Here is an 11,618-nt window from a genome sequence, read left to right on the forward strand (position 1 = left end):
ATTGCCGCAATACGAGCGAATAATAACAGGAATTATAAATGCTACGCTTGTGGAGGAACAGGCCATTGGAAGATAAACTGCCCAACAAGGCAAAAACTCAGAAATTTTAGACTATAATTCGTGTTCCTTCTATCTAACGAAACTGAGGATCGCTACGTTAGTAGAGAGAGGCAGTCTATGTGAGAGTAAGAATAGACGAACGAGAGTTGGAATGTCCGATCGATACAGGAGTAGCAGTATCATTAATAGACAAAGTGCAATCTTAAGAGAATTAAGTCATGTACGTGAGTTGTCCACACCATTGAGGGCCACATGTTAGAGGTTTTGGGAATGTCTAACAGTATCGTAAAAGTTGGTGGTGGTGAGATAAATTTCCCATTCGTGGTAACCACAAGCCTACCGAGACTGATATTAGGAGCAGATTTCCTAAGAGAAGTAGAAGCGATAATTGACTTAAGAAGCAGGAAGGTGGTCACGAAGTATGTTTCATTCGCAATACATGAAAGTAGCGAGGTGGCTGAGATAAGAGTAACATCAGACGTCTCTGAAATACAACCGAAAATTATCGAGTTGCTCACAAAGTATACGAAGCTGTTCATGGGAGGTGGAGAGCCATACCGATTTCGTGATAAAGTAAGGTATGAAATTCCGATAAAAGACGATGCAGTGCCATACTTACAACACGTGTTCTTATGCATTAAGAGGTTAAGGTAGATCGATAAGTTCGGGAGATGTTGGAAGATTTTATTTTATTTTAACACATAGATATTGGTACAAGGAGGCACCAAATACATATGCGCCACACAAATCTCATTCGATATGTGTGGGGGCTGTGGTACTGCCCGTGTGCCCAAACCGAAGCAGGTGGTTTTCTTAGGGGGCCACTCCCCGAGCCTTCGACCTGAAGGTCTGATCCACAAGGCAGTGGAGCATCGTAAGGAGATGCAGTCCTATGGTAGCTGGTGACCAACGATTGGTTCATACGCCATTTGTTCCCGCAGGTTACTGGAGCCCATGTGCACCATTGGTTTGGAATCCGGTTAAAGCGCCAGACATTCGCTTTTCGTCCTCTCATTTTCGTAAACAACACCCCCGCCACGAAAAGGCAGTGAGTAGGACTTCCCTGGCAGAGGCTATATACGCGTGGCCACGTGAGAGCATTTCGAGAGGGAGAGCGGACTCTCCCCACTCTCGACCGTACCAGGGCATTCGGGGGCGATGTTGGAAGAAGGTATAACTGGGGAAGCGGACAGCTCTCCGGTCTTCTTGGTAAAGGAACCAAATGGGAAGCATAGATTCTATGTCGATTTTAGAGAAGTGAATAACATCAGAAACCTGGAACCATGTGTAATGCCAACAATAGCGGAAACATTAGATCGCCTACAGAATGCCACAATCTTTAAAGTGCTGGATTTACGGCCAGGTTATTGGCAACTGCCAATAAAAGAGAACGATTGAAACAAAATAGCATTTACCGTACGTAAGGAGCAGGATCAATTTTGACGAATGTCGTTTGGGTTGGCAGGTGCACCGTTCATGTTCAGAAAATTAATGACGCTGCTGTTCAGGGACCTAGAAAACGTAGAGGTGTCTGGTGACGATGTAGTTGTGTATAGCCGTACGGATCAGATCATATAAAGCATCTTGAGGTGGTCCAAAAGCGAATTGAAGAATAAGGACAGGTCGCATATAGCGGAAAATAGCGTCACTTTATTGGGGCACAAATTGGGGAATGGAGAAATAAAACTACTTCCAAAGAAGATCCTAACCATAAAGGATATTGTGGTATCCGATTCGAAAAGGGAATGAGAAAATTCCTGAGAAGTGAGTAACCTTCTAAAGTCGATTCGTCGAGAACGTCTCCTCTATATAAGTTGCTAAGCAACGTGACGAACTTTTGACTGAATTAAAGACCTTTTAGACGATCACCAGATGACGTTGAGACTGCTATAATCCAATAAATCATTTGCAGTGGCCACAGGTGCAAGTGATCATGATGTGGGTGCCATCTTAAGTCATTCTGCCAGTAGTGGAGTACGTGAGTCGTGTGTTCACACTCACTGAATAGAAGTATTCAGCAGTCGAAAAGAAGTATTTAGCAATTGTTTAAGCGGTAGTCGAATAGAGACTGCACCTACTAGGTAGACGATTTCACATCGAGACTGATCATAAACCCTTACAGTGGTTGAAAACAGCTAAAGACTCTCTTGGTAAGTCGGCGCAATAGATGTTACGTCAGAAGGAGTACGATTTTATTATCGGATATGTTCCAGGGAAGGAAAATGTAGTGACGAACTACTTGTCATGGTCGGACATACAAGCTGAACTTCCACTGACAGCATGCGCAGTACATAGCCTAGGGAGAGACCCACTAGAACTTTCCAGGTAGCAATAGGATGACCTTAAACTTCGAGAGGTAATCAGAGTGATAAAAGCGGGAGAATAGGTCGACAAACGGCTGATGGACAAGGAAATAACAGTGTTGCCTTGGCAGAAGGAAAGACAGAGGATGAACGTATACAGAGCCCTGACCTAGCGGGATGATGACGAGAATCGGGTGGCGGTAATCCTGAAAGACCTGCGTCACAAGATGATTATGAGTGCTACCAGGTAGTGCATACAGTTATCGCAAGGACGACAGATTTATTACGACAAACTGCGTACTGGCCAGGTGTGAGAGACGATATTGCACAATATGTATTAACTTATCAGCGGTGCCAACTAATAAAAAGGGATCAATATTTACAACCGCCATTGCAGTCATTCCAAGTAACCTCAGTCAGTGGATGCAAATGGAACCGCTTCCATAGACGGTAAGTAATAATTAGTACTTGCTAGTTATCGCACAACATGCTACACGTTGGCTAAACACCGTTCCCAATGCAGGTCAGCGGGCAAGAGCAGTGACTGAAGTGGTAATCCGGCACATTTTAGCGGGTCACGGAATACCAAAAATTATTTTAACCGACTAGGATCCGTGTTTTGAAAGTGACGAATTTAAAGCCAGTCTAGAGCAGTTAGATACCAAAAAGATAGGAACTACACCGTATCACCCATAGACGAGCGGATTAATATAAAAGAACAAGCGGAGGTTAAAGGGATGGTTAGCGTCTAAAGGAGGGAACTGGTAAAGAGTTACCATTAATTTTTCTGGCGCTTCCTTCCTCCGTACAAGGAACAACTAAGAAGTCACCTTTCTAGCTGATATATGATAGAAAGCTGCGGCCACCAATACATAATAAAGGCTGGCCACAGCAACAGAGTTGAACTACAAAAACGATGATCGGAACGATTACAAGGACAGTTTATTAATGGAGGACGAGTGTGGTGTGTGCTACTTATATGAACCGATATAAGTAGCATGTATCAGGCATTGGAAGTAGAATTCCTACTGATAGAAGAGGAAAATGAAGAGAAGAGAAATCAAAACTGAAAGCAATCGAAATCACAACAGGAATGAAAGATCAATGTAGTTTGTATGAGACAACCCAATAAAGATGTGCAAATAGTGTATATGAATCTTTGTTTCTATATTTGACAAAGACGATGCAATTTTGTATAATACAATTGTTTCTCCTGCCCATGTCTTCGTTCATTACACATGTACACATATTTTTTTCGATTTTAGATTCGTGATGAATTGGATACATCCAACTTTGACCCAGTTGACGATGAACGTACACTTTATAGTAGTGGGAACAATCATAGTTTGGATTATTCATCGGCTAACAATACTCAATTACCATTTCCAAACTTTACATTCAAACGATTTTTCGATCGCGACCCAACCACTATCCAAACTCCGTAATCTCACTTTCCTGATTCAGATTTCTGGTTTTTTTGATAATTCATCTGTATCATTACTAATGATCCATTTTTAGTATCATTGTAATGGGATCATAAGTGGCATTTACAGAATAAGTCATATATGTTTTAACATACTTCTTGTCTTATCCCATGCTTTTAAGCAAAACTATGCTGTACAGAAAATTTTGTACTTTTTCTGTTGATTCTGCTTTGAAGATATGTTTTATTTAACAGTTTTCATATCTGAATATATTTCTCTTTATATATATTATCTTCCTGTGTTTTGTCAATTGACAGTCTCAAATTCACTTTGTAAAATTCATTTGTGAAGCGTTAAATAATTACGGCAGTTTCACAAATAATCGATATAAAATATATATTGAATTGAACTTCATGAGTAGAAATGCAAACGCGTACAATTTAACCACTTTTTTTAAAAATGCATTTAGCGTTTTAAACTGTGGTTTTATCTGCACATAATAATAATAATAATATATATTTATTAATGTCTACAGGTTTAGGTTAAATAATTATATAATCTTCCTTGGGATATTTAACTTAAATTCACCGCACCAATTTTTATTTAGTTCGCCTACTTATTTATACTAATGCATATGCGTACATTTATATGAATTTGTATTCTACGGAGGAGATCAAATGATGTTTCGTCCTCACTCTATTGTTTCTTTTTACCAAAATATAGCTGATTTTGGTTTTAATTTTTATGGATACCGATAAGAAGTTAATTTAGAGTTTATGTACAGTCACCAATGTTCCTATAAAAGAGTAAACAAAAGTATGTGGAGCTAGATACTGGCTCAAGTTGACTACACTCCCGTTGATGATCTAGTTGATTTTAACTTACTAAACTACCTTGAAAACAGTCTATTTCTCATCAATGTCATTAACTATCTTACGTGTTCAAAAGCACACCTTCATATGTGTGTAAAACCCAGACCATAATACAATTAGGTACATTCAAATGAAACCCGAGCGTTTTTCGGTTTCTGCGCGTTATTAAGTGCGTGATGGAGATTTTCTTGACCTTATAGGCGTCCTGCTTGAATATCTGGGCTGGCTACCTGTTCCTGTCATCTAAATATTTCAACAAGTTATCTATTTTGTTTGCATCAACAAATCATTATGTTAATTAATTTCACAACCTATTAAGGTGCGTTTGTGAGAAGTTCATGACCTTTCACTGTACAGGTTAGAAAAGAGCACAACCAGAAACATTGTTGTTGCTGGCAATATACATCGAAAGGAATGTACATTATTCAGATGTCGATTCCTCAACTGCTAACATCTAATTGGCGATCACTCGATATTTATCTTCAGGATCGACCATGAAATAAGAAACGGAAACTTGTTGAAATACTTTGCACTGAGAATTCTGTATTGTACCAAAAATAAAACATTGAAGCTAATAATAATAAATATCACCTACCAGACACATATCTGGTGTTTCGTTTGACATACCCATTAAAACAGGCTTTTTTAACACTTCTTTATGCCTTACAAATAGGTCAGAACTCATATCAACTTATCGGCTTGCGTATCTGCTACAGGGCAAGCCTTCCATTCTAATCTTCCATCTTAATACTTACATAATTGTTACTCCGAAGTCATTTACGGGTAAGTAGCTTCTGAGCAACTGACTGCTAGTCCTTGAAGTGTTCATGTCGCTCCCGCTTCGGAGCATGTTTATGAATCTAAGTACTTCAAAGATGCTATATCTGATCAATCAGTATAATGTGCACAAGTACTATCTACTCAAACAGCGAGATTTGCTTGTTGGAATCTTGAATTAAATTGTCATCGATCGTTCACCAATAGGAATATATTTTCCATAAAATAACATGGACTTATTGTATTATTGCTGATGGACTTACGTATTCCTACATTGAATGTACACAGGCTAACAGATTATTGGCCTTGATAAACCTGCCTGGTTGTCAGGACTCACTACAGTATTATCTACGACACCCTATGCATTATCTACCTGTAAAACAATCAAAAACAAATATGAATAACTCGAAAGTTTATTTTCATTCCTTATATTAACCTGTATAAAAAATGAATCCCAGCCGATCAGTGTTTTCTTATCGCGATGATCTTGTTGACAAGCTCTCCTGCTTCATTTCAAACGTTCACAAATCGGATGATTTGTACATTGTGATTCGTTTCTAAAGTGTGTTAGTTAACATCGGAAAACTACTAACAAAACACCTTATTATTCATAACAAAACCAATGAAAACAGCCAATCGCGACGCAATATTGTGCTCACACTAACAATACTGAGAGGTGAAAGTAATGATGGTGATAATAGTAATGGTGGTAATAACGGTGGCATTGGTTGCTTTCGTCGTGGGTGTGTGTGTGCGCTCATCATTCTGTTTTAATTTCCAGGGTTGTTAGTTTCGGGTTTTTCGACCTTGCATATCTGTAGGAAAGTCGCCTGACAAATTTGCAATATGGACCTCAACCACGGAGAGAACTCTCCACTTACGTTGCAACCACGATCACCAATATTATTATCCTTATCCTTATTATTATTATTATTATTATCCTTATTATTATTACTATGATCATGATTATTATTATTGTTATGTATATCATTATTGTTACTGCTATTTCGTTTGCCGTCCGCTCTTCAGAAGTGCTTTTCTTGAATCACCAATAGAATTATTTATGTGCGTGTGTCAGTAAGTGAAAACTTTCGGCAAATGCTCCTTTGTAAACTGATTGTTATTGCTCTTGACTGATATATAAAGACTTTACATTTGGATAGGAAAAGTGAATACGAGTCACGTAGTTGTTAATCAATAGCCTGTGTATGTTGAAAATCGGTGACAAAAGTAATGAATAACACGGTCGGGAAATTAGTCAGTCCGTCATTCAAGTTAGTAGTGAAAATTGATTTGGTGGGCATAAGCTTATGACAGAATAAAAATGAAGAATGTAAGTGTGGATCAAGCAAATGACCAGAGTACAAGTAGGTACTGCACGAACATGATAAGATAAGAAGGACGAACTGGTTTATTTACGCACTGCTTTTGAATGCCTCGGAATATTACTGATATTTTCACGAGAACTAAATTTAATATCAACTGGACGGTAATTCTCTCGAAATTGAGGATACGGTATAGTCGTCTGTAATAATAATATATCAAGTGACTTTTGTTAATCCTGGGTGTAAAATTACCAGTGACGATGCAGTTTCATTGATCGACTTATTCACATCCGTGTTTCTTTTTGCCTTTGAGACTTCGAGTTGTGGTAGTTCCCCAAGCCTCAGCTCCGTATAACAGAACCGTCTTAACATCTGTATTGCAAATTTTGACTTTAATGTTGGCTGACAATTGTTATGAGTCCTAGATATTCTTCAGTTGTAGGAGTGCTGACCTTGCTTTGTAAATCCGTGCTTTCACCCCTGCATTAGATCCACCTTGTTTATCAATGATGCTGATCAGGTATGTTAAAGCTCCCAGCTCTTGCAGAGTTTCTCCATCAGGTGTGATTAGGTTGGTGTTCCCCGTGTTGTATTTGAGGATATTGGTTCTACATTCTGTATGTTGAGGCTGCTGCTACATTGGTTGTCTTCATCTGCATTTGTTGGTGTGTATGGGAGGAAGAGCTAGATCGTCTGTGAAGTCTAAATGGTCTGGTTGCATGTAAGCTGTCCACTGTACTCCGTGCTTCCCCTCAGATTCGACGATCTTCATAATCCAGTCGACAACCAGAAGAAAGAGAAAGGGGGAGAGTAAGCAGCCTTGTCTGACTCCGGTCTTCACTAGGAATGCGTCTGTCATCAGTCTTCCATGCACGACTTTGCAATGTAGTCCGTCTTAAGAGTTTCGTATGATGGTGACGGTTTTCTCAGTTACTCCATAGTGTCGAAGATTCAACAAGGTTCTCCTATTCACGCTGTCAAGGAATTTGATGTATGGTGACGAGTTGCATTCAATTGATTGTTCAACGGTGATTCTTGGTGTCGCAATTTGGCCTGTGCACGACCATCCCTTAAAAATCTGGCCTGTTTATCTCAAATTCCAGCGTCTACTGAATCTTTCATTCGTCTCAGAAACACCCTGTTTGAAATTTTGCTTGGTACCGATTTAATTATTATGCCTCTGTAGTTCTCACATTCGCTCAGATCCCGTTTCTTTGGTGTAATAGAGTTAAAGTCTGTTAAAAAATGCCATGTTACAAAAGTGTGAGTTGCAGCATTTTTATTGTGTAACACGGAGATTACGCAAAGTATAGACTAAGGCATGCTGTCCTATTTTCTTACAGCTTGGTAACACCATATCAGCTAATCTCTTCATAATTAACCCATCCTTACTTAAGCGTATTTTAACAATTAAAAAATCAAGGTAAACCATGATTTTCTTCCAACACCGGGCGGCCGAAAATGTACAAACCAAGCAACCCAGTCTATGCACTGACGACAGTTATAAGATTTTCTTTTCCAAAACCTGGGAGTCCTACACACTAACCTCCCTAAATCGTCTCTGATGCATCAGTGGCACCAATAAAATCCTACTCGGAACTCTCCTAGAAATTGTGCTAAGAGCTATATGTGGTGTTTGAATGAACTAATGATTCCTTTGCACTTGTTGGATGCTTGATTTTGAATTCCAAATGCAGTACATTCGTTCGTGTTTATCTAGTACTTCTTGATCCGATAACATTGTTTCTGGGATTCTTAGTTCGCACTATAATTCAAATACTCCTAATCATACTATAGCCGTTCGATTACAGAAAATCAAGGTCAATCTCAATCCTCAATGCTTTTGGCCCACAACCTGGATTTTTCTACAGCAGTATTAAATCGAGATACTCTCACACATTTTAACTTAGTAGGCCATTAGTTTAATATGTGTCTTATCAACGCTTGGTCAACCTGCAGTAAAAAGATGAATTTAGCCCTGTTTGTATCCATATATCAACCATCGTTTGGAATGGTACCTAAACCATCGACTAACAGTAGTATTTTCGACTCAAATATATCTCTTGATAACTATTTCCTATATAGAAGTGATAGGTCGAAAGGACGAGGCGGAGGATGCCTTATTTAACCTCACTCTATCTTAAACTCATTATTATGTGATATGCCTGAACTAAACAAACTGAAGGGTCCGGTGTGGATTGCTTTAAAGTCATCGAGATCCGTTAGCTCACTGTTTGGCTGTATCCACCGTCAACTAACGCATCAATAGGTGAAATAGTAGTATTATTGGACGTATTCACACTACCGTCATCTCTTCTATTCACTGACAAGTTTATTTGTGGTGACTTCAACATGCCTGAAATTCCTTGGTTCCCAGTCAAGACACCAAAACGTTACGGAAGAGAGAAAAGCCAAATGACACTCTGTGTCGGGAACTGGAAGCAGGCCTTAAAAGGATGTACAGCAACTGGAGACAACTAGTAAGGACTGGCCAGGATGGAGTTTGGCGGAGAGATGGGTAGCCTATGTTTCACCACGAGGGGTGACAGGTGTGCGTATGTAAGCTGGAAATGCAGGACGTTAATGATGAAGAAAGGTAAGACCGTTCTACGTGAGATGATATGCTTTATAAGGTCAGGTAGATATACGTTTTCCGTGACTTCTTTTTGAACTGTTTTTAACAAACACAGTTTTGCAGTTAATGTTCGCTCGTATGTATCATTGTTCGAATTTAATTTTATTTGTCCATTTGAACAGCCTCCCGTCGGATGCTGTGAGTGTGTGCTACGTCCGATTAAAAAGACGTTAGTGGCATACACATCGGAAGCTATAACGTTGTTCCCAATAATCCATAGGGTATGATTGCGAATCTGTACTGCCGCACTTCATTATTATGCTGGACAATTGCTTATGGTCCTCGTTTGCTAGCTTCAACTTCTTTACTGCGCAATAATTTGTTTCCCTTGATCTCAGCAAGTTCACAAACAGTATGTGAAGTGTGGATTGCTGACCACCAGCATATTAGTAGTAACAAGCTTCCTGTGTAATCCCAAGTGATTTTGTTAAAAGAAGACTATGTAGCTGCTGACTAACTGCAGACTCGTAATTATAATAATGGTGTAAGTCATCAGCTTAAGTGAATGTACATTTCCTAATAAACATGCTGATCAAGCAATAATTGATGAAACTCGTTACAATTCTAACTCATATGACTCTGCTTGAATTGTGGAGGAATGAAATCATTCCTGTTTCCTTAAGGCGAACATACAGGAAGGCGTTCGACATGACAAACTGCACATTTCTAACATCTTAAAATCGTTTCGTTAAACTAATAGAAATCACAGTCACTATGGCCTTGTTATCTCTAATCTGCGAACAGGTGCTGGATATTCGGAGTTTCTTGGATGGGAGAAAGAGCATTATTCCTTAAGTCTTCGTCCCATTGTGACTTCCTGCATAATAGACGAATGTCATAGAAGACATAATTCAAATTACAACACACCACTGGCCTTACAACTCGATGCTATTCGTAATGTAGTAAACCTTGTAGCTTCCAAAATACAGCAATTAAGAATGAGGGATGAATGTTAAGGTTAGTTGGATACGCGTTACCGCCCAGTCAAAAACAAAAAAGTATTTTGGTTAATGACGGTTCTAAATAAATAATACCATGCAGTTATTCAACAATTTATTGTTCAACCATTAGTCAAACCAAATACGACAAACAAATGTTCCTATCTACATGGTGATAATATTTTGTTCTTTTTGAATAGATCACGTACAGAATTTTCCGAAATATAGCATTCAGTTTAGTTTCGAAAACAGTGTTTCTGGCTCTGGAAGAATGCTTCAATTCACAATCAAGAATTTACGATTCCAGTTAATCCAAGTAACGGAATCAATATGGCAGCCGTCATAGTCATACATGTAGTTCAAAAAATTTAAACTCAGTAAAGACATAGGAAAAACAATTACCATAATTAAACATGTTATAAGACCTCAAATGGAATCAAAAGATTGAAGAGACTTACACCTGAAGGAATCAGAAAGAATGAATCATGCCAGTGTGTACGGGGAAGGATTCTCATTCACAGAACCTTCCGAAAGGATCTTACAACCACAGCTTTGAAAGTTTGATAGACTACAAGCTTAATGGTTATCTCAGCCTCCTGAGTCTCACTGAAGTTTAAAAACGTTTTAAATATTTAGTCAACGCAGCTTCATGACACTCGGAATCAGTAGTCTTGTCATTTTTATCTGAATAATCAAAAATGAAAGAAAAAAATGCTCAGATTGTCACATTAGTCAACATTGAACATATTATCACAATACAATATCTAAATTACGTAATCAGAACATGATTCCAAGTTTATCCTTACTTCGTACTCACGATATAAGTCCCATGAACGAAAAGAGTCATTATGGCACCTAAGTGGAGGCTTTTAGTGGCCCGTTGATCTGAATCCATTTTAGAGCGTATGGAAGATGGCTGGGAAGCCAACTCCAATTCAGGCCGGGCATTACTCGATATTTATAGGCAGACAAAATAAACTACAGACATGTGATGAGTCATGGGACATGAAGTGTACACACACATACGCTCATATGAAAACAGTCAAGGCTAATAGGCGAATAATTAACAAGGTCAAAACATGACTCAAGTAGAACGAATAGAATGGAATGTCCGGAAACTAGAATAAAAGATATTATGGGCTAAAACTAGTGACTAACACTACATAGCCCCCTCGTAGAAAATAGCACATTTAAAAAATGTCTGTTTTCGAAAATAACACTGAAGTGATAAGAAGCTAACGTTAACAATAAGTAGCCAAAAAAAATTGTACAACACTCGATAAA

General features: G+C 38.7%; 1 protein-coding gene across 2 annotated transcripts in view; it reads left to right on the forward strand.

Annotated features, from left to right (window-relative positions):
* YPEL5_1 (Protein yippee-like 5) overlaps window positions 1–4,157 on the forward strand; it is a 36,468-nt gene extending 32,311 nt beyond the window's left edge. For both annotated transcript variants that reach the window (XM_051210969.1, XM_051210968.1), the window contains exon 10: window positions 3,629–4,157. In XM_051210969.1, coding sequence (XP_051070995.1) covers window positions 3,629–3,808 — 180 coding nt within the window. In that variant the 3' untranslated portion in view covers window positions 3,809–4,157. The remainder of the gene's footprint in view (window positions 1–3,628) is intronic.
* The last annotated feature ends 7,461 nt before the right edge of the window (window positions 4,158–11,618 follow it).

The sequence above is a fragment of the Schistosoma haematobium genome, chromosome ZW (genome assembly GCF_000699445.3).
Source record: "Schistosoma haematobium chromosome ZW, whole genome shotgun sequence".
Lineage (NCBI taxonomy): Eukaryota > Metazoa > Platyhelminthes > Trematoda > Strigeidida > Schistosomatidae > Schistosoma > Schistosoma haematobium.